The 23,472-nt window shown below is 37.8% G+C and overlaps 2 protein-coding genes and 1 non-coding gene across 3 annotated transcripts in view; 1 reads left to right on the top strand and 2 right to left on the bottom strand.

Annotated features, from left to right (window-relative positions):
- VMP1 (vacuole membrane protein 1) overlaps positions 1-23,472 on the top strand; it is a 110,519-nt gene that overhangs the window by 51,643 nt on the left and 35,404 nt on the right. The gene's annotated exons all lie outside the window — the stretch shown is intronic.
- LOC142460224 (short transmembrane mitochondrial protein 1-like) lies at positions 229-18,237 on the bottom strand. The gene is made up of 2 exons (XM_075562457.1): positions 18,180-18,237; positions 229-413 (listed from the first exon to the last, which is right to left on the bottom strand). The coding sequence occupies exons 1-2, from the start codon at positions 18,235-18,237 to the stop codon at positions 229-231; spliced, it is 243 nt and encodes an 80-aa protein (XP_075418572.1).
- LOC142460417 (U6 spliceosomal RNA) lies at positions 21,897-22,002 on the bottom strand. The gene has a single exon (XR_012786628.1). It is a non-coding gene; the product is annotated as a U6 spliceosomal RNA (small nuclear RNA).

The raw sequence follows: 23,472 nt of genomic DNA, 5'->3' as shown, positions 1-23,472 counted from the left end.
TGTTTACTGCTCTAGCACCCCCATCCAGTCTGAGGGTCCCCCAAGCAGCTGGAAGAAGGGTGGGCATGGTGGGGATGTGGGATCGATACTGGGAGCGCTAACTGGTGCCCCATTTGGGCTGTATAGCAACTCGGGGCCTGAGACAGCGATAGAAATGGGTCTGAGGTCAAGGTGAGGCAGCCCTTAAAAGTCGGGCCCGTCCATGAGTCCAAGGGCAACGTAGTCGTCTCAGGAGCTAGGTGGCTTCTTCTTGGTGTCCACGTCCTTCTTAATGTCTTCAAGTTTCTTGGATAGGTTTGGTATGTCATAGTTCTGAGCCAGATACATCCCAACGATGTTGCCAAACGTAAATCCAAGCAGGAATTGGAGCAAGATGTCAGCGGAGAAGACGAGTAGGCAACGAGGCGGACTCCCTGCTGACACTTTTGTTCAGGTCTTTTGGCCACCTTCTCAGAGGGCAATTAGTTTTTTTTCTTTTTGGAAGCTAGCAGAGTATTGTAGATTTTAGTAATAAGGCCCTTGTCTGATGTGTCATTCCTAAAGATGTTTTCCCAGTCTGTGGGCTCTCTTAATACGCTCTTGGTGAATTCTTTCAATGTACACAGGTGCTTTATCTTCAGTATATCCTACTTATCAATTTGTGACTCATCTGTATTTGTGTCCTTCCCTCTTTCTGATAGCCTATGTACTCCATGCGCCAAAGTTCTCAGATTGGTCCCACGTCTCTCATTGACTGCCCTAATAAGGGTTTTACCTAGAGGTTTGTGATCAACCTTGAGTTTATTCTTGTGCCTGGAGTGAGATAGGGTCTTGCTTCATTTGTCTGCAGGTAGATATCCATTTTTTCCAGCACCACTTGTTGAAGAGGGTATCTGCTTCCCATTGGATATTGGGGCCCTTATCAAACATCAGTTGTCTGTATGCTGATGATTTTATTTGTGGGTTTTCAGTTCTTTTCCATTGGTCTAAGTATCTGTCATTATACCAATATCATGTGGTTTTTGACCAGTGTGGCTGTTTAATATGTACTAAAGTCAGGTAAAGCAAGCCTCCCCCTGTGTCCTTCTTCTTGAGTAGTTCTCCATTAATTCTGGGCTTTTTTCTTTTCCGTATGAAGTTGGTAATCAGTTTTCCCATTTCTCTGAAGAAAGATGAGGGTAATTGTATCGGGATTGCATTAAACTTACTGTATGTACTTGTGTATAAGCCGACCCAAATATCAGCAGAGGCACCTAATTTTACCACAAAAACTGCATTAAAAATGTGCTTTTAAAAAAACTCGACTTATATACGAGTATATACGGTATGTAGTAAGTGCCTTGTGCAGAACTGATACCTTTACGATATTGAGTCTTCCGATCTACCAGCATGGGATATTCTTCCATTTGTTGAGATCACTCTTGTTTTCCTCATACAAATCTTTTATTATTTTAGTCAGTTTGATCCCTAGATATTTCAGTTTGTGCTTGGCTATTATGAAGGACATTACCTTTTTTATCTCCTGTGATTTTGTCCGATGGCTCACACATTTTTATACACATTTTTTGGATGAATTAGTTCCTAGTTTTCTTCTCAGAGGAATCTGATGCCACAAAAGTTTAAAATCATTGTGTTACAAGGAGGGGGAAAAACATTTCTATATCAAATGATCTTTTTTTTTTAAAAGCCGCAACTCAATCAAGTGACAACACACTAGAAACACTCTTTAAATATGTAGAATGACTATAGAATAGCCAGCCATTCTGCCTGTGTGTTCGAATATGAGCAGTCTCCTACAAAACCACAGTGTACATTTCACATACATCGAGCTTTGTCCACAGCCAAATATTCCCACTTGACCCAATGATTTTTTTTTGCATTTTTAAAATTCATGTAAATAGTTTTTAATTATGGCAAACATATCCTCAACAAAGCATTCTCCAATTCAGCAACGCATGCTTGCATAATCCAGTGCCATCCAACAGTAGCTTTTATAGTTGCATTTAGTTGCCATGTCTCTTTATTTAGTATTCTTTAGAAAACTTCCCTATCCCTTTCTGCCTTATTTCAGTGTTTTCTGGCATCAATAGTTTGTTAGAATCCAGACAAATTATTTTTAAGAACATTCCTCGACTTCATTTTCTCTAAATTTTTCCTTGTGCTTGGATTTAGGTTAGACTTTGTTGTGTCAATTCATTCTGACTGGTAACTGTGTGGCAGGTAGCTGCATGCTTTCCTCTTGGTGCCTCCCATGGTGTTGGGTCATTTGGTTAAAGGTATTTTTTTGCCTTTTGTAATTAATATGAGATCATCTGAGAGGGAATGTCTTATTTCCAGGCAATCTTTCACAGAAAGATTTTAATATTTATTAGCATTTCTTGTTTGATCCATCCTATTTGCAATGCTTGTCCAGGGCCATTCAATGTCCTTATGTACTGAGGCCACAAGGAGAGTGTCTACAACAGAACTGAATAGATTCAGATATGTCAGCCTGTCAGTTACTACAAGTGCAGGTTGCTGATGGGTTGACAGGTTAATGTGTGTCCTATATTCCTTAAAGTCAATTGTGTATAAACATTGTCCTCTGTTAAGCCAGCTGTAATTATTTTTCTTTTTACAAAGCTTGTCATTTTCCTTACAGTTGACTTATTTTCCATTTGCATCGTTTCTTGAAATCTCTGGCTTGTCTTCTTTGCCTCTCTATCAGCTCTATAAAACACTTCTCAGTATCACTTTCTGCTTGATAATACCTATAAAATATCAATTCCATTTTTCTCTTGGGGTCATCATTCTAGAGCCCTCCCTTCTCCTCCCATGTGGACTTGCTGTTTGTTCTCTTGTCCTTCCGCACAGTTGTCATGCTGTCATTTCCTTTGCTCCCTCTTGTTTTGAATCCTTTGCTATTCTTTTTCTTTATTTACTCCTGCATTTTGGTTGAACATCTGCCAGTAGCTTCCTAGGAACAAATGAGTTAGCTGAAAATGTAAGCTTTTTATTCTGAAAAATGCTTGTGTTCTTCTGTGACACGTAATTGATTAGCTGAACATAGTTTCTATATTGAAAAGTATTTTTTTCCCATAGACTATAGAAGGCATTGCTTGATTGCCTACAGGCTTCGGCTGTAATATTAAAGAGGACTAAGGCCTGCTGGCGGGACCCTATGCTCAGAGGTTAGAGCACTAGTCTTGTAAACCAGGGTTAGAGTTCAAGTCTCTCTGGGGCTTGTAAGTCTCTCTCCTTATTTAAGGAGTCCTGGTGCCCAGGTGGTGTAGTGGTTATGCTTTGGGCTGCTAACCTCAAGATCAATAGTTCAGAACTACTAGCCATTCTACGGGAGAAAGATGAGGCTTTCTACTCCCATAAAGACTTAGCAGTCTCAGAAGCCCACACGGGCAGTTCTACCCTGTCTGAAATAGTCACTGTGAGTTGGACCCCACTAGGTGCCAGTGAGTTTTGAGTTAACCACAGGGCCAGTGGTTCAAGCCCCATCATCTGTTCCACAGAAGAAAGATAAGGCTATTATTCTCTTATGCCCAGATGTACAGCCTTAGAAAATCTGGGGCAAACAGTTCTGCTCTGTCCTCTAAGGTCAGTATGAATTAGAGTCAATGGGGGTGGGTTCGAGTTTTGGGCTGAATGCCCTCTGTTGATTTCTCAGTCTATATTTTTCCTTTATTTCTCTCTAGAAGCTTTTAGATGTATTGTCTGAGGCTTAGATCTTTTTCAAAGTATCCTACTAGATTTTCCAATTGAGAGGCCATTGTTATGTATAAAAATAAGTCATTTTAAAGAATCAAAACTATGCTTTCAACAGCTTGGTGATAGGGAGGCTTCTGTATCCGAAGATGGAGTGGCAGATTTGCATATTTATTGAGCAGCTTCATATAGCAGTATTCATTGATTTCCTTAAGGATAGTTTGGTTTCTCGAGTGAACAATTCTCCCATTATTTCCCTAAGTAATATAAGCGACACACCTGCCTTTCTAAACTATGCTAGAGAACAGTTGGATTAGAGATTTCCATTTAATATTGAGACTTTTACTTGTGTTTAACCTCTGGATGCCTGCCAAGTATCTGGAGGCACAGCAAATTGACCATTCCTCTTGGTAGGCCACAACCAATGGCTTCAAGGTCACATAAATCCTATGAGTGGTTTTACACATCCTGTTTGCATCATATGGAACCCTAGTAGCTTACTGGGTTATACATTGGGCTGCTACTTTTGAAATTAGCTGTTTGAAGCAGCTCACTGTGAAAGGTAAGACTGTCTGCTCCTGTAAAGATTTACATCCACAGAAACTGTAGGGGCAGTTCTGCCCTTCCTAGAGGGTCACTATGAGTGGACATTGACTTGATAGCAGTGAATTTGTTTGTTTGTTTGTTTGTTTGTTTTTTAATAGGGTTGCTGTGAAGCCCTGGTGGGGCAGTGGTTTTGTCTTGGGCTGCAATCCACAGATTAGCAGTTCAAAACCACCATCCACTTCACACAAAACAAGACTTTTACTCCAGCAAAGAGTTACAGTCTAGGAAAACCCACAGGGCCAGTTTTATCTTGCTCTGTAGGGCCACTGTGAGTAGGCATCAACTTGGTGACGATACGTATCACTAAGCAACATGTTTTGCCAGTTTTTGAACTTTGTGTAGATGGACTCAACTCTGCTATTTTTGAAACTCTTGTTGATACATACTCTGTGTATAACACAACACAATGGTTTAAATATATTAAAAGACTTGAAAAAATAAAAGAACAAAACAAATAAAAGAGTTATACAGCCATCACTTAGGTTTGATGGCAATGAGTGTTTTGGTTTTATATAGTCAGAATCAACTTGATGGCAGTGGGTGGGTTAGAGTCAATTAATATGGCCCTTCCAGCCATTATCCCTTATGTGATATTTGGAGGTATTATCTGCTGAACAACAGTAATGCAGAGTTGATGCTGACTCACAATGAACCCATAGGCTGGGGTGATAGAGTTTCTGAAACTGTTAACTCTACAGGAGTAGAAAAGGACATCTTTTTCCCTTGGAGTGACTGGTGGTTTTGAACTGCTGATCTTTGTTTAATGGTTATATTGGTTACTATTCCTTGTAAGAGATGTAAAGAATAATATGCTACAGCTGAGAGAGAAAAGTTGTTTCTGGAGTGGTTTGCAAAGTCTGGTTGGTGGAGAGTAGTAGATTGGTAGAATGCCAATGCCTACTGCCAAATTAAGTCCAGGGGTAGAGAATGGATTATTATAGTTGGACCTCCTTAAAAGATAGTGATTGCACTATTGATATTCCACCTAACTCCCACCACAGCACCTTGTCCTGCATGGGCCTAGCAGGATTAGCCTGTGAGTTATTGTGAGCAGAAGTCTCTGCAGTTCCATCCTTCTGAGTAAAATATAAGCTCCCTGAGAAGCAAGAGGAGTGCCTTTGTCACCGGCAAGAACTAGCAGTGCAGTGAGGCCTCCGGCCTACCTTTCCCTGGCCTTCTAATTTTGTACTGAACAGCACCCACCACCAAGTGAGACATTTCTTCAAACTTCCATGAGTTTCTGTGGGACATTGCAGCGATTTACAGAACCCAAAAACTTGAGGGAATATACTCAAGGGGACACAGGAGATGGAGGTGAATCGCATCATGGAAGAGTTGAACATTTAGGACATCATCAGTACTCTCAAGTTTTGGGGACTAATCTGGTATTAATTCTTCAAAGAAATTATCATAGTGGTGCCTGCTTCTTGTTTGTTTATTTGTTAATTACATAATGGGTTAAGATTATAATCTTGTAAGATTATGGCCCAGCCGATCTTTTTTAGCAGAAATCCCATATATAAGAAAAACTTTGTATAAACTGCAATGGGTGAAATTCATCTGAGGTTCATCTTGACTCAGTATAGAAAAAGAATTTTCTGCCACTTTTAATTATCTACAATGGAACTGCTATTCCAAACAGAAAGAGCACCTTATTCTATATAGTATCCATAAGCAGCATTTCCCACATGGGTTACAACATTGGACTGAATGATAAAAGTTTTTGAATTTAGGATTATAAATAAAACATTTTTTTTAACAATTTATTGGGGCTGATACAATTCTTTTCACAGTTCATACATATACATACATCAATTGTATAAAGCACATCTGTACAGTCTTTGCCCTAATCATTTTTTTCTCTTTTCTTCTTTTACATTTTATTAGGGACTCCAACAACTCTTACCACAATCCATACATATACATACATCAATTGTATAAAGCACACCCATACATTCCCTGTCCCAGTCATTCTCAAGGCATTTGCTCTCCACTTAAGCCCCATAAAACATTTTTTTACTCAAATTTGTATACCTTTTTTTTTACTTTCAGTTCTTGTGTTATTTATGTATCTTTTTTTTTAACAATTTATTGGTGCTCATACAATTCTTATCACAGTTCATACATATACATACATCAATTGTATAAAGCACATCTGTACAGTCTTTGCCCTAATCATTTTTTTCTCCTCTTTTCTTTTTTTACATTTTATTAGGGACTCATACAACTCTTATCACAATCCATACATATACATACATCAATTGTATAAAGCACATCCGTACATTCCCCGCCCCAATCATTCTCAAGGCATTTGCTCTCCACTTAAGCCCCTTGCATCAGGTCCTCTTTTTTTTTTTTCCCCTCTCTCCCCTTGCCCCCCTCCCTCATGTGCCCTTGGTAATTTATACATCGTTATTTTGTCATATCTTGCCCTATCCGGAGTCTCCCTTCCCCCCTTCTCTGCTGTCCCTCTCCCAGGGAAGAGGTCACATGTGGATCCTTGTAATCAGTTCCCCCTTTCCAACCCACTCACCCTCCACTCTCCCATCATCGCTCCTCACATCCTTGGTCCTGAAGGTATCATCCACCCTGGATTCCCTGTACCTCCAGCCCTCATATGTACCAGTGTACAGCCTCTGTCCTATCCAGCCCTGCAAGGTAGAATTCGGATCATGGTAGCCGGGGGGAGGAAGCATCCAGGATCTGGGGGAAAGCTGTGTTCTTCATCGGTACTACCTCGCACCCTAATTAACCCATCTCCTCTCCTAAACCCCTCTATGAGGGGATCTCCATTGGCCGACACTTGGGCCTTGGGTCTCCACTCTGCACTCCCCCCTTCATTTAATATGGTATATATATACATATATACATATACATATACACACATATACACATACATACACACACTTATATCTTTTTTTTTTTTGCATGATGCCTTATACCTGGTCCCTTGGCACCTCGTGATCGCACTGGCCGGTGTGTTTCTTCCATGTCAATTATTATTTTTTTAAATCTTTTTATTGGGGCTCATAAGGCTCTTATCACAATCTGTACATACATCTATTGAGCAAAGCACCCTTATACATTCGTTGCACTCATCATTCTCATAATTCACCTTCCACTTGGGTTCCTGGAATCATCTTGGTTTCCCTTTTTTTTTTCCCCCATCCCCCCCCCTCCCCGATCCCATCCCTGGTCCCTTGATAGTTTATAAATAATTATTATATCTTATCTTACACTCCCCGGCGTCTCCCCTCATCCACCTCCCCATTGCCCATCTCCCAGAGAGGAGGTTACACATAGATCTCCGAGATCGGTTCTCCCTTTCTACACGCCCTTCCCTCCTGGTGTCGCCACTCCCACCGCTGGTGTTGAGGGGTTCGTCTGTCCTAGATTCCCTGTCTCCAGTATAAATAAAACATTTTTGTAAGCTTGTTTCCATCTAAAGGATTAACTTCTAAAAAGTTTACATTTTCCAGAACATGAAGAAGTAAATTATGATTTTTAAAACATTTTATTAGGGACTCATACAACTCTTATCACAATCCATATATGTACATACATCAATTGTATAAAGCACATCTGTACATTCTGTGCCCTAATCATTTTCTTTCTTTTTTTTTTTCCTTTTCTTTTTTTACATTTTATTAGGGGCTCATACAACTCTTATCACAATCCATTCATATACATACATCAATTGTATAAAGCACATCCACACCTTCCCTGCCCCAATCATTCTCAAAGCATTTGCTCTCCACTTAAGCCCCTTGCATCAGGTCCTCTTTTTTTTTTCCCCTCCCTCCCCGCTCCCCCCTCCCAATTGTGATTCATTTTATCCATTTAATTTGGCCAAGAAAAGACTGACCATTTCTTTTCTCAGAAACATTTAAGGATTTGTTTGTTTGTTTGTTTGTATTTTATGACCTTGATTATGTTACTGACCTTTTTTTACCAGAGTTAGTATAATTCCACTTTGTGTTCAGTCGTGGAACCAGACAGCACGCAATACTTCGGATGATTATGAGGTTTGGTTGTTTTCATCCTTTGGAACCGATCATTAGCATAACCATTTTATGTTAACTGTACATTTCTTTTCCACTAATTTCATATTTCCTTATGTTGAAAAGATGAGACTTTCTACTCCTATAAAGAGGTACAGTCTCACAAATGCTCTTGAAACAGTAGATGTATGTATGGGCTGTGATTAGAGTTGTACGAGCCCCCAATAAAGTGATATTAAAAAAAAAGAGTTACAATCTCAGAAACCCACAGGGACAGTATATCCTGCTGAGTCTGAATATGTTCCCTTTTATCTTCCTATGGAGTCAATAAAACTGTGTGTTAGGCACAAGAATAAAGTCTTCAGTACAACTGTGAAGTGGATGGCACAGCCTGCTTTGTAAATAAGGAAGCACAGCCGAGTGTCTCAGAGCCAAACTCACCCTAGTTCTCTCTCTCTCTCTTAAAAGAATCGTCTTATTGGAGGCTCTTACAGCTCCTAAAACAACCCATCCATCAATTGCATCAAGCACATTTGTACATAAGTTGCCATCATCATTTTCAAAACATTTTCTTTCTGTTTGAGCCCTTGGTGTCAGTTCCTCTTTCTCTCTGCTTCCCCCACCCTCCTACCCTTATGAACCCCTGATAAATTATGATTGTTTTCATCGCTTACACCATCCACTGTCGCCCTTTACCCATGTGACTTGTCCATCCCCCTGGGAGGAGGTTCTATGTAGATTGTTGTGATTGGTTCCCCCTCTCTCCCCACACCTTCCCCTTCCCTCCTGGTATTGCTACTCTCAGTATTGGTCGTGAGGGGTTTATCTGTCCTGGATTCCCTGGTTTCCAGCTCTTATCTGTACCAGTTTACATGCTCTGGTCTAGCTGGATTGGGGTCATTGATAGTGGGGAGAAGAAGCATTAAAGAGCTAGAGGAAAGTTGTGTGTTTCATCAGTGCTAATCTGTACCCTGACTGGCTCGTCTCCTCTCCTCTCCGCAACCTTTCTGTAAGGGGATGTCCAGTTACCTACAGATGGGCTTTGGGTCTCCACTCCGCACTCCCCCTCATTCACAATGATATGATTTTTTGTTCTTTGATACCTGATTCTATCGACACCTCGTGATTACACAGACTGGTGTGCTTCCATGCGGGCTTTGTTGTTTCTGAGCTAGATGGTCGCTTGTTTATCTTCAAGCCATTAAGACCCCGGACGCTGTATCTTTTGATAGCCGGGCACCATCAGCTTTCTTCGCCACATTTGCTTATGTGCCTGCTTTGTCTTCAGAGATCCTGCTGGGAACGAGTTCTTTTGTTTTTTTATTGTTGATGTAATCTTAGACTTCAGCTGTTTGGTACTATATTGTGGCACCTTCGTGTTTGTTTTAGTTGGGGTTTTTTTTTCACTTTGCAAATAAATTTATGACAATTTAAGAGGATTTCACCACCCCCCAAAATTCATTAACTTGAAAACATTTCTTATTTTCTTAGCCTCAGATTTGTTTAGGATCTTTGCTTGTGTTATTTCCCTCCTCATATTTACATGATTTTTAATTACACAAGTGGTTACACCCTCTCTTCACATACAGAGGACAACTCTTTCATTACAAAGCTGCTAAACATCTGAGAACTATGACCCAGTTGAGTTGACACATAACCTTCATTACCGCTGCTTTTAGGTATATCTGTTTTGTAAAACTCCCAACATGACGGCCACATTTAAATATGGAGAAGTTTTTACTAATTGTAACTAAAACAACAAATATATACTAAATCAATAACTATGAGTAGATTAAATGGTAGAATCATGTAGGAGTCAGAGAAATGGTTTTATATATACATATTCTTTAAAGTAAAACCCCTTTATTGGACTTATTCTTTGGCTCTCATTGCTTTGCCATGTGCACTCCATTTAGATTAATGGGTATGATTTTACTGTTACTAAGTAACAATTTTAAAGCTAACTATTTGTTTAAATTCCAAATTTGACTGTTTGAAGAAAAAAGATAAAAGCATTTACTTGCATTCAGATTCCTTGTGATTTGGTTTTGTTACCATGGTATTGAGATGAGGCAGTATTTTTCTATTAAACTGACTTGCTTCTTCCCTTGGCTTTCTGTCATGCTTTCCCTAGAATCTGTGGGAAGTAGACCTAAATGGATGCAGCTTCCTATGACCTTGAGCAATTCTAACAGCATTTATGGATGCTAGGTCCAGGTATCGATTTCTGTGCTTTGTGCACTATTTCTTGAAAGCGTAATTATTCTCTTTAGGATCTTTTCCCTCATTGTTTCTAATCTCCGTTATGATATTGTCCTCACAATCACCTTTGGTCAAACTCTTAAGTCATTTAATTCCCTTGCCCCCTCAGCCTATAAAACCTACTGATTCTGTGCTATATTTTCTTGAAATGCACCTTCTCCTTTGCCTTCCCACTACTGGTTCAGACCTTTATCATCAAAGAGAGTGTGAAAGGCTGTGTAACTTGAAGGATAGGAATCTATTTCACTGAAGCTGTGTTATGTGTTTTCCTGTGTCCATTTTCAAAATAAGAATAAACTTCATTTCCTCCATTACTTAACCCTCAATCTCTACAAATCCATTTTCATTTCCCTTTAACGATTCTTCAGCCTTTTGATTGATCATGTTCAGATTTCCCTGTAAGGAACACATGAGATACCCATTCAACAAGAGCAACCATGTGTTGTAATTTCATACACTTTAGTTTTTAAGGCTTAAAAGTTACTGCTCTGGTGAAATGTAATTCACTTTTTTCCCACATGTAGAATTGTTCCTCTTTATAACTGTGCTTACACTGTCATTTCCTGCCATGTGCATACCCACTTTTCTGATTTCTACTTGCGTTTCAAGTTTCTATGGTACATCTTCATGAAATGTTCTGTGACACCCTTATGCCCCTGGAAATGATTTCTTCTGAGTTTCTTTAGCATCCTAGTTATTTCTCTCATGTACCACTGATTACTGCCTTATTGTAATGCTATGAATGGATTTTCTTATCTCTCCCAGGACTTAGACCAGCCCTGAAAAATGTGCATATATTCAACACTTTTCTGCCTAGTCTTGCAGATACTATTTGTGCAATAGATGTTTTGAATAAACACTGCAAGAGTAATTAAAAGACAGAATTTAGCATTTTTCCATACTCTGGAAAATAAAGTGTGAAAAGTCATAAATGCAGAAATTATTTTTTGACTTATTTGTTCTACCATATATACTCGAGTATAAGCCAACCCAAATATCAGCCGAGGCACCTAATATTACCACAAAAACTGCATTAAAAATGTGCTGAAAAACTTGGCTTGTACTTCAGTATACAGGTAATTGAATATAGTCAAAGGGGGAAAGTTAGACACATTAGTAATAAAAGCTTGAAAATAGAGTAACTTATTTGATGAATGTATCCTCTTAAGGCTAATCTTTTAGGGTTGTAGCCAACATTACTGATGGAATGACTTGAAGTATGGGGGTAGTTGTAGGATTTTCATTTTTAAAGTTTGCACAATAAGGTTAGGAATGTTGTACATATTACTTAGAAGACTATGGTTTGAATAATTTTGCTTTTTTAAACACCCATCTGTCCAAATGAGCTAGCTACATGGTTTCTTTTTCCCAGAATGTTAGGCTGTTGACTGTGTAAAATTTACTGTGTCCTACTGTTCCTGTACTTCAATCACACTGCGAAGCCTTGACACTTCACCTTTTAAAGGAATATGGAAATCTTTCTTCAGGTTGAGTAGTAACTTGTTTTATGTAGGATAGTTCACGATCCTGCATTTAATTTCTCTTAATTTAAAGGAACCTTTTTCTAGGTTCTAGGTAGGAGTATGGTGTTTAGATGTATCACTAATTGTCACTTACTCTACATATTGACATTAACTTACCAAATTGTTTTACTACTAAGCCCTTGTATCACCCACCTGTCGTTTGTTGTGTTGTCTTGGCCACAAGTACTGGCAGGGTTACTCAGGAGGGTCAGGTTACAGAAACGTCCCAGACCCAGAGAAACTAGAACCACAAATCTGGGTATCTGCTTCCCAAAATTAGCCAACGAAAGCCATATGGATCACAACAGCATATTGTCCAATGTAGTGCTGGAAGATGAGCCCGCTGGGTGCGAGGGTGCTACAAATCGCCACAACAGTGAACTCAAGACCAGGCAGTGTTTGACTGTACAGCGCGGATGTCTCCCTAGAGCTGGCATCAGCCTGATGCCCAACAGCAAGCAAGTTGTTACACCTTACTAGTAGGTGCTACATGGTTTAAAGCATCAATACTCCCTGCCCTGTTTGGGGAATTTTAAGTTATTTCATTATATTAGTGAAAAACAGGTAAAATTAGTAACTTCTTATGGCGTTTCTTATCTTTTGGCCAGCACTTTTTCCTTTTATGCATACGCTCTCAGTGAGCACCTTCAGAGCACACAGGTTCTTTTGAATCCCTGATAATAAGAGAATGTCTATTTGATTGTTTGACCTTAGAGATGAAGGAAAAAGATTGTTGATCATTATTTACACACTCACTAAATGTTTTAAATATTCCTTTTATGCTACTTTCTGTTTGGCTCATTTGCCTGTGAAGTGTTAGCAGTTGGCCACACCGTATCAATGCCTGCTTCTTTAACCCCCTATGAAGTATCTACTTAACGTGCATAGATTTCGGGGGCTGGGAGGATTGTGGTGTAGATGATCTGAAATCAAACAGGATTCAGGTTCATAAAATTTAGAGCCATTTGAAACCCTCTGGGTGTCAACTGTTGCTGGGACCTGTTTTTGACTCTGCTGAGCCTTCACTGGTTGTGGTTTGTCTGGCCATCACATGACTTCTGAAAATTCCCCTCCCCTTCATTTCCAGTAAACTGTTTGAGCTGGAATGAGTCAGAGTGAAACCAGCTTCCCTGTAACCGCAGGGCTTGTTAAAAGAATTTGTCAACGTGGACTCTAGAGGGTTTGCATTAAGCTTTGCAGAATTGCGTCAGTTCTACAGAAAAGCTTCCTGCTTTCAGGATCTCTTGTTTGTAGGCAGCGTTAAACTGATAAACTTTACCATAATGAGCACTGGAAACACATGTTAAACATACTTCTTTATCATGAAAGGCGTTGTCAAAGCTACCACGGCCCTATGTAGCTTCTCTTTTCAGAATCAACCAGCCACACCCAATAACTTAGTTTTTGAAAAGGCTGGCCACTAGATCTTCTTTCAGTACTGGCTCATGATTTTACCACAAAGTACCATCAAGATTAAGCAATTTTAAGTGACCTCTTTTGAAGGATTCTGTTTCTACTACTAGCACAGTTAGGCTTCAATACCAAAGGTTCCTTTCTTGCATTTGGTTCAACAAGAAAAGGTCGCACCTAAAATAGCTCTATAGTTACAATTTCAAAGCACACTCAGAGTGATTTATGGTGAAATTTTTTTAAAGATGAAATTCTTAATGTCTTTTTATTTGCTTTCTCAGAGAGATTTTACTTTATTTTTAACTCTCCTTCTAGCTTCTTCCCCAACCTTTAACCTTCTCCCCTTTAGTAGGTCTTCCATTTCTTTATCTCTTCCCTGTAAGATTAGCTGACTGGTCAGGACAGCCAGTTGCTTCTTGCTGCAAGCTACTGCCAGGACAGTCCTGAGCCCATTTGTGCCTACATGTGCGCTTCTGTGTCAAACGTGTGATCTTGTGACACACATTGAAGTCCAACCTCGGGAAATATTATTCTACTTGCCTTTGGAGCAGGGGAGGGGGAAGGGTAACAACAGTAATTTAGGAAAAGGGCGTGCTAGACAATTTTGATAGGGGCTGGTTATTCTTCACAGGGGGAAAAAGAATATTGGGGGATTGGGAGGATGCTCACTTACTCTGATCAAATTAAAATAGACCAAAAATGAACTTGCTTTGATGAAGCATTCTAAGTCATGCTAGATCATTTTTAAATGAAAATATAAGGTTAATATAGCTTACTCCTTAACAAAGCATGATCAATAGTAAAGTGTTTCTTGTTTGCTTTGGATATTGGAGTGGAATATAGTTTTGTTTTAATGTCCACCTCATTCTTTCCCTTTGCACGCCTATTTACAGATGTGGGGAAACATAAGGAATGGTGATGCATTGGATCACCTTTGTTAAAGTCTCTTTCAGGTTTGTGTTTCACACGTCTTTTGTAAATGCCTCTAGAAAGGCCTTTCTTTGAAACTTGTACCAAACAGACTATGTATGCTTTTGTATTCTTGCTCATGAAGTTGAAAACTGAGAGTGTATTAAGTACTAACACACCCTCTGTTATAATTGCTCAGTACACCCAGATAACCTGGCCCAGGACTAGAGTCAATTAAGATATCAACAGCAGAATTAACCATTATACTCCATTCCTCTTTCTTTCTTTTTTATTAACAACTTTTATTGGGGGCTCTTCCAGCTCTTATCACGATCCATACATTCATTCAGTGTGTCAAGTACATTTGTTACACTTCTTTCCTATTGCATAAGGGGTTTTTGTTTGTAATTAGCCAACATGCTGGTTTACCTGACAAATCTCTAGTTCTCTCCTGCATTTTACATCTTTGGAACTCCAAACAGAAACTCTTAAATTTTTCTTAATTATCTTGTAGTCTTGGGTAAATACCATATCTACTCGAGTTTTACCTGACCTGAATATCAGCCAAGGCACCTAATTTCACCACAAAAACTGCATTAAAAATGTGCTTCAAGACTCAGCTTATACATGAGTACGTACAGTAAGTTAACCTAGTGGTAGATTCTTAAGAAAATTTCTCTAGGTAGCCAGCTTTTCATTTTTCCTACCTTGCAGTGGTAACATAGGACTTTTTTTTTAAATCTAAAGCACAATGTATAGATAGATGTCAGAAAGTAGAAATGCGTATTGTTCCAGTAACCAGTCAATCCAGAATTGGGTCAATTTTGGCTCATGGCGACCCATATGTCAGAGCAGAACTGTGCTCTCTGATATTGTCTGTAGCTAATTTTTCAGAAGATAATCTTGAAGCCTTTCTTCCAAGGTGTGCCCCAGGGTAGACTCCATTGCTAGCCTCTCAGCATGTACTGCAGACTCTCGATGACCGATACTGTTCTATAATATAGAGCGATGCCCTTTTAGACTTACTTGTCATCCTTTTCCCTACTATAAGGCTGCATTGATTAACTTATGCAAAGTTTTCATTTTTACTATGCCTTCGGCTAATGAGTTCAGTAAGTTTATATAGCCCATGAAATAAAGCACTACTTTGTTCATTTGTTCTAAAATTTCTCACAGATTCTAAAGGTTGACACCCTCACTCTAATGTTTGAGAACTCGTTTAGCTCTTTCCTCTTTCACTGTTCAGTTCACTTCCTTTTTAATACAAATATTTCATTACTCTTAAGTGCTTATTTAATGAATCTGTCCAATTTTGTTATATCTTTTCTGATGTGTAATTATCAGCTTATGTATGATTTTCCAGCATCATTGCATTGCTATATTCATTTTTAAAGTTCTACAACTATAGATAGGTCTTTTTGAAGCAATGCATTCATTATATTGAAGTTTGATAAAGTGCTTAAAATTAGTCTTACTTTACTTTCTTTTTAACTTGGAACCAGTTTTTTAGGTTTGCATAGTTTTTCACTAAATAATCCTTGTCATTAAAACTGACGTGCCACTTTTCTTCTTATTACTCAATCTTGCAATCTATCTCAGCTTTTTGGCATGAACTTGACATTTTCAAGTTGATGGCGTATTGTTAAGTGCCAGCAAGTCTTTCCTACTCATAGGCATGTTTAAGTGCAGCAGAAATAAACACTGCCAGTGTGTGCCATCTTAATAATTGCTGTGTTTGAGCCCATTGTTGTAGCCAATGTACATGAACTTTAGAAATAAATTCATTTCAACTTTAGATCTAGCATTTAGTTAAACCTCTCTATTCCGCATTCCAGGCCCATTTATAACTGTGTTACATTAGATTGGTTTTATCTCAACTAAAAATTCTGTTTCTCATTTCTTATCATTGACAGTTTTGTAAATTCCATACTAAGTTTTCAAATCTCTGGATGTTTAAAGTTTTTCTTTTTTTAAAAATACGATTTTGAATGAGAATACTCATTAGTTACTTGGAGCTAAAAAACAAGCTGGTAAATATCAAAGGTAGTTTTCTCCCCTAGTAGATTCCGATAAATTCCTACATAATGAACCATTTTCTCTAAACTTCTGTATATTTGGACCTCAGAGGATTTTTGTTTTATTTTAGAGGCTAGGCATACCCCAGTTAACTGAGTAAAAAGCCAGCCCCTTTAAGGACTACCATAGTTCATTTTTGACAGAGAAAGAAGAAAAGGAAGCAAGATACAGGCTAATTTTAATGCTGGTAATGTAGACTTTAATTTTTAAAACTTGTCTAGTATCTGAAAAAGAAAAACGACCCAATGCTTGTCTGAGTTTCCAAAAACTCCGGTTTTTATCTAAGCAGTTCTGATGGCGCAGTTAGTCATTCTGCTGCTAACCAAGTCATCTGCTGCCGGTATGGCTGCTGTGGGTTGGAACTGATATGGTGGCTGTGGTTTTGGTTTGTTGGGACAGTGGAGAATTGCCGTCACAGTATTACCAAAGCTATGATCTTTATGGAAGTTGTTAGGTACTGTTAAGTTGGTTCTGGCTCATAGCAACCCTACCTATAGCAGAACAAAACATCATCCAGTCCTGCACCATCCTCACAATTGTAATGTCTGAGTCCATTGTGGCCCCACTGTGTCAGTCCATCTTGTCAGGGACCTTCCTCTTTTTCCCTAGCCCTCCCCTTTACATGCATGATGTCCCTTTCCAGGCACAGAACCTCCAGCATCACAGCAAAACACAAGCCACCAGAATAAGACAAGCTAAGGGAAAACTGGTGGTTAATGGAAGTAGATGGCTACATTTTCCTCCAATTTAGCAGCTAGCTGGTACGTTCAACTGTCTACCTTTTGCTTGGCAGCTGAGCAATATCCCCATTGTACCACTGAATTATACACAGTCACTGAGTTGGAATTGACTTAATGGCAGTGAATTTGGGTATTTTTTGTTCAGATCATTTCTTTTTTTCTCTGCGTCTTACTTATTTTGTTGTTGAGAATGTATACAACAAAATGTACACTAATTGAACAGCTTTTGCGTGTATAGTTTAATAACATGGGTTGCATACGTGGAGTTGTGCAATTGTTCTTACCCTCACTAACAGAAACTCACTCTTCCCCAAGGTTCCCCACTTTCTAGTTGCTGTTGTCAACTTGATCCCACAGAGATAGTTCTTAAAGGTGCATAATGCAAGCATTTTGTCCCACAATAAATTTTATCTTAAATCTATCATGAGACGCTTATTGCCATGGAGTTGGTTCCAACTCATAGCAACCCTGGGGGACAGAGTAGAACCGCTCCTTCAGTATTGACAAGAGTCGACAGCCCCATCCTTCCCCCTTTGGTGATAGATAGTAGTATCACCCCTTTATAGAAAAGAGGAAGTGTTTGAGGCTCAGAGAAGTTAAAAAGACCATGTCATTAATGCTTGGTCATTTGTGGGAAGATCATGGAAATGTTAGGGCCACATGATGTTTCTCTCCTCCATAGCATTTTTTTTCAAATGCCACCTGTTAGTGAGGCCTTCTCCTATCACCCTATGTAAAATTACACCTGTAAACTATGATCTTTCCCAGCTGTGTACAACATACCACTTTCCACATGAAGGGTCATACTGTTAACATTTGGATTCAGTGCCATATCCCCAGCATCTACAGTAGTGTTTGCCATCAGCAGGGCCAGTCTGTGCTAATCGAAGTCCCTGGCGGTGGTGTTTGGTGGTTTATCTGGGTGAGGAGGGGTGAAAATGAGGAGTGCTGACAGGGTTTTCTGATACTGTTCTTACCTGGATCTGGGTAACGATTGCACGACTGTTCGATGTAAAATTTCCTCAAGATGTACATGTTAGATTTATATACTATATATTTTGCACCTCAATATAAAGAATTCAGTGAAAGAAATCTTACCGCCCCCTCTCCAAGGTAAATTTTGTAGCAGAATTACATCAGTACACCCACAAACACATTTAATCATAACTTTGACCCCAAAGTAGTTGATAGTCTCCTACTTTGGGCACAACACTGAAATCTGTGTGTTATAGTTTAAGTGCCATAAAACTTAGATACAGTTGCCTCTAAATCATTGACTTTTGAGGAAAAAAAGTCTTACTTGTATTGTGATTTACCCACGATACCAAATAAATTGTGCTCAGAACCTAAGCGTGTGTGCATGACTGAATAAATGTTTCATAATCCTGTCCTTTTTCTTTGACACAGAAGTAGGTGATCGTTTCCTTATTGCTTGAATTGACCTGACACTTTTATTCTGTTTATTAAATACAAAATGTGATTGTTGCCCACTGAATTTCCACAACTTATAATCAAATAAATTGTACAAGAATGACGAGTTAATATTTCCATCATTGTCCACGATGTTGAAATGACATACAGCATTAGATTCCCAAACTTATTTGACCTACCATCCTCTTTTTTTTTTTTAAGTTATTTTGTGTACTTCCTGGCAATTAAAAACTTCTGTACTAGATAGCCCATAGTCTGGGATAAAGTGTAGATACCTGCTTTTGCGGCCCCTCTCGACAATTCCAGCGGTATTTAAATTGCCGAGTATTACACTCAGGAAAAATATGAGGTTGTCTATTCCCTTTGCAAACCCACAAGGCCGTCTGTCTACCCCAGCCCTTCAGGGTCGCTGTAAGTTGGAATCCACTCGATGGCAGTGAATACCTCGTGACAGTGCACTCATTCAACACCTTGAGAGATTTTGTGTACTTTTAAAGAGCTGCTTTCATCATGAGAATGAAGAAATTCGCTGTTAACATTTGAGGTGTTGTTGCATATAATTTATACCTGTGTTGACACCTTCGGATTCAATGAGGAGTGTTGCAAGCTGGCCGTGATTAACCTTGCAGTGTCCCTTCCTCTTCTTCACAACTTTATTTAGGAAAAGTATTCGAAACAATAGTGAAGCAATCGCCCTATTTTAAAGCTTTATCAGATTTTCTTTATTAACTTGTCTTTTTATAGTCACTGAGAAAATGCTCCTGGTGTGACTCTTACAGAATCGGATTGGATACATACAAGGGAATAAGAAGGAATTTTATTTGCCTATTAGCTTGTTTACTTCTATGGAAAAGGAAAATAGTATATGATTATTAATTATCACATGCTACCTATTTAGGTAGAGCTTGATAAACGTTTTTTAGAAAGCTTTCTTTGGCATTTCGATTGTGAAATAAGTAAAGGTTGTGAAATGTGAATCCAGAGAAACGAAACTATTAAAAGGAATTTGTTTTTTCATTGCACGGATTTTTTTTGAAAACATGGAGACTGATGGTTGAGGAAGTAATCAAATTGAACTTGCTTCACTGCCCCCACAAACACATGGCATCATTACATGGAGGATTAATTTCCTTTTGTATTTAATTTGATCATTAAGTACCTGGTGTACTCATTTTTAAAAATCTTTCCTTCTGTTTTTCCTGATATTTAGGATATTATTAAATTGATTTTGTTGTTTATACTGGTATACCTTTGTTGTCTTTTTCACTTTACTTGAGAGCCTAAAAAGTACTAACAGTATTTGTTTAAAATAGTTATCTAAAATTTTTGGAGTTTTTGCTTTGTTTTATTTTTTATGGTGGTGTTGCTTCTGTGTCTGTAGAAATTAAGTTTATGTAGAAATAATGTTCACACAGTGGAAATTCTATTTTTAAAGAAAACAGGAATAAAAATAGTTGAGTATACAAATCAATATGGTAAGAAATAAAGCGCTATCAAAATTTAAGGACTAGAGAGTTTTTAATTTTATAGATCAACAATGGAAGTAAAATTCAATTTAACATATAGGATATCTTAAGAAAAATAAAAAGATTAAGATTTTTTATAAAATTGTACTAAGTGGAGACCTTAAACCATGCCATTAAGTTTATATATGACTTTAAAAGTGAAAGTTTTAAATTAGCAAAATACTACTTTTATGGAATATGAAGTAAATTGTTCTTCCTTTGAAAAATTTCATAATTGGTACAAATGGTAGTCCAGTGCTTCTATGATTTAAGTGCTCACTGCACTGACAGAAAAACAAATCAAGAACATACCCCTTTTTAAGTTGCACATTTTTCTAATCTTGGGTTTCTTTAATGAAGATAATTATGTAGATTTTATATAGATTTGATTTAATTGTCATTTCATTGTTTAATGTATAAATGTTGTTTTAATTCCAATATATTGTGAAAGATCTGGAGGGAAAATTTAATAGGAACTGAAAACAGCATGGTCATTGGGTGTGGTAAAACACAATGAATTTTAAAAATCCGTTTCAGCAGATCACTTTCTGTCTTTAAAAAAAGTAGAACTCCCTTTTACTAGGACATGCCATTTGTTTTCCTTATAGGATGTGCCAGCTTCAAATTAATTGTTTTTTAAAAGAGTAGATTAACTCTTTTCCCTGAAGTGCAGATTCTTAAAACACCTTTAAGAATAACTGATGTAATCCGGCATCTAAAAGTAGAAGAAATTTATTTTCTTTTGTCCTTAATTTCTATTAAGTGAAGCGATTCTGTTCCAAAGATAATAAAAAATAAGTTCTTATTTTACTCTGTATAATTGTCATTGTATTGAGCTGCTTTCTTTCTCAGAGTAGTCTTTAAAATATTAATTCTTTGATTTTCTGTAGTCCTAAATATCATTATCAGGAACCCTGACTGTGGTATAAAACTGTACCTAGTTAACCACCAGGTTGGCAGTTCAAACGCACCAGCCAGCCCACTGGAGTAGATAGGTCTTCCTACTGCCATAAAGACTTACAACCTGGGCACCCTGTGCAAGGCTGCACTTAGCTGCAATGGACCAGGTAGCAGTGGGGTTGGGTTCCATCATGTTTTATATGTGAGATGTTTGCATATTCTTTCATTATTATTTTCATTACATGAACCAATTGATATAATCACACCTCTTTTCTAATTGAAATTAGTGAGTGTGTGTAATCTAGTCGACAATACAAAATAACAGCACTATCTTAGCCTCTTGTTTAGGTAAATTTCTAAAGCGTTAAAAGTAAATTGAACAACAAGAAGACAAGTATACCAAACTTACATATAGTAATGCTTGTTTGCTCTTGACTACATACTTTTATGCAGAAAAAATTACATAGATTTAGAGCTGCATAAATGTTATGATATAAAATTTGTCTAACTTGAAAGATTTGTTATGAAAATTTTCTTCAGGATGAAATTTGTCTAGGTTAATTGTTTTACTTTTTATTAGCAATTGAGTGCAATCTTGCCTTTCATTAAAATGAGATTTGTTCAAGTGCTGTAAGTGAAGGCATTGTTCTGATTTTACTGTTTTCTTTACTGCTTGTAATATAATCATATTAATATTTAATAAACTTATAACTTTCCTGTTTATTATGGATTGTCAATTTGTATTATGTTACTGCAAAGGAATTACAAATTTGTTATTTTTCTATGAATTGTCAGAAAGAAATGGAAGTGTATTTCATAATAGTTTACATGAGAAAGTTGACCTCACTGTCATATTTTTTTAATATGGAACGCTTCACGAATTTGCGTGTCATCCTTGTGCAGGGTTATGCTAATCTTCTCTGTATCACTCCAATCTTAGTCTGTGTGCCGCCGAAGCGAGCACACTATCATATATTCTTAAACAGGTTTTATCAGTAAAAAGCAGCATTTCACACCTAACGCAATGGAAAAATAGAAATGCCTTTGAAGTAGCAGTTTGGTTGTTTAATACTCGTCAGTATGATATAATTAACTTGGTTTTTGCAAATAACAATATTTGTGTTTTCTTATCCTTGCATCTTAACCTGTAATAGTAACATAATCCCAGTCTTGAAATTATGGATCTAGCAATACTATTGGACATATGATAGTGTTATAAATTAAATAATTTTCTTTAACTGGAAAATTTTTCAGACAGCTACAAAATGAGGTAGTCTCATGTCACTCAAATTTGACATTACTATACTTTATTCATCCTTTCCTTTTTCTATGTTTTTCCCTCCTGAAGTACTTTAAAGTAAATACTAGACATGCTGTTCATATTTTAATAGATATCTCTAAAAACATTGATATTTTATAGAACCATCATTATAATACTTCAAATTAGCAAATAGTATCCTAATAATCACATTTCCTTAGATGCCTTGCAAGTATTTATTTCAAACAGTTCCCAAACAATATCAAAAAATTAAATTTAGTTATTATGTCTCTTAAATTTCTTTCGGTCTAAGCCCTTACCCCTTTAAATGACACTGATGTGCTTTTTCTTTTGATAACATGCATACACTTCTAAAACAGTGAGACTAATCCCCAAAAGAATTCCTTCTTTGCAAATAAACTATGAAATGGCAAAGTCGCTTCATAGAATTTAGCTAATGACTAACATTTAAAATCTGTATATTTGAACTTGAATATGTTTACAATGTGATAGCGCTTTAAAAAATAGTTTATTGGTTTTAATTCTTTCCGACTTTCTCACCATCCTCAGCAAAGGCTTCAAGGAGAATGTAATATAAAAATATCTTCGATACAGGTTACAGATGTGACTTGTTCGTAAGTGTGTCCTTAAGTCAAATTTGTAGGTAAATCAGAACAGGTATATACAGTTCTTGTTACCTTACTTTAGTGCAAGAACTGTTGACCATTATGGTGTAAGGTTCACACCTACTGGCCTCTCCCAGGGAGAAAGGTGCGTCTGTCGCCTCCCTTAAAGATGTGCACGGCCTTGGATATCCTGTATAGGAGCACTGGCATCAGAGCCTTTGTCAGTGCTCACGCAGCAAGTGAAGGTGATGGAGACAGTGTTGTGAGTAGGGGTTTAGTTCAGCCTTTCAAAGTGAGGAGAAACTTAACATTAAAAGAACCAGCTGACAGAGCCCATCTGTACACAACTGGACATCCTCTTACAGAAGGGTGGTGGGGAGGAGACAAGCCAGTCAAGGTGCAGTGTAGCACCGATGAAACATACAATTTTCCTCTAGTTCTTTAATGCTTCCTCCCCTCATTATCATGATCCCACTTCTACCTTACAAATCCTCTAGACCAGAGCATGTGCACGGGTACAGATCAGAGCTGGAAACACAGGGAATGCAGG

Source organism: Tenrec ecaudatus, chromosome 10 (assembly GCF_050624435.1).
Source record: "Tenrec ecaudatus isolate mTenEca1 chromosome 10, mTenEca1.hap1, whole genome shotgun sequence".
In the NCBI taxonomy this organism is placed as follows: domain Eukaryota; kingdom Metazoa; phylum Chordata; class Mammalia; order Afrosoricida; family Tenrecidae; genus Tenrec; species Tenrec ecaudatus.
The sequence above is the reverse complement of the archived record's forward strand: the minus strand, read 5'-3'. Positions and strand labels throughout refer to the sequence as shown.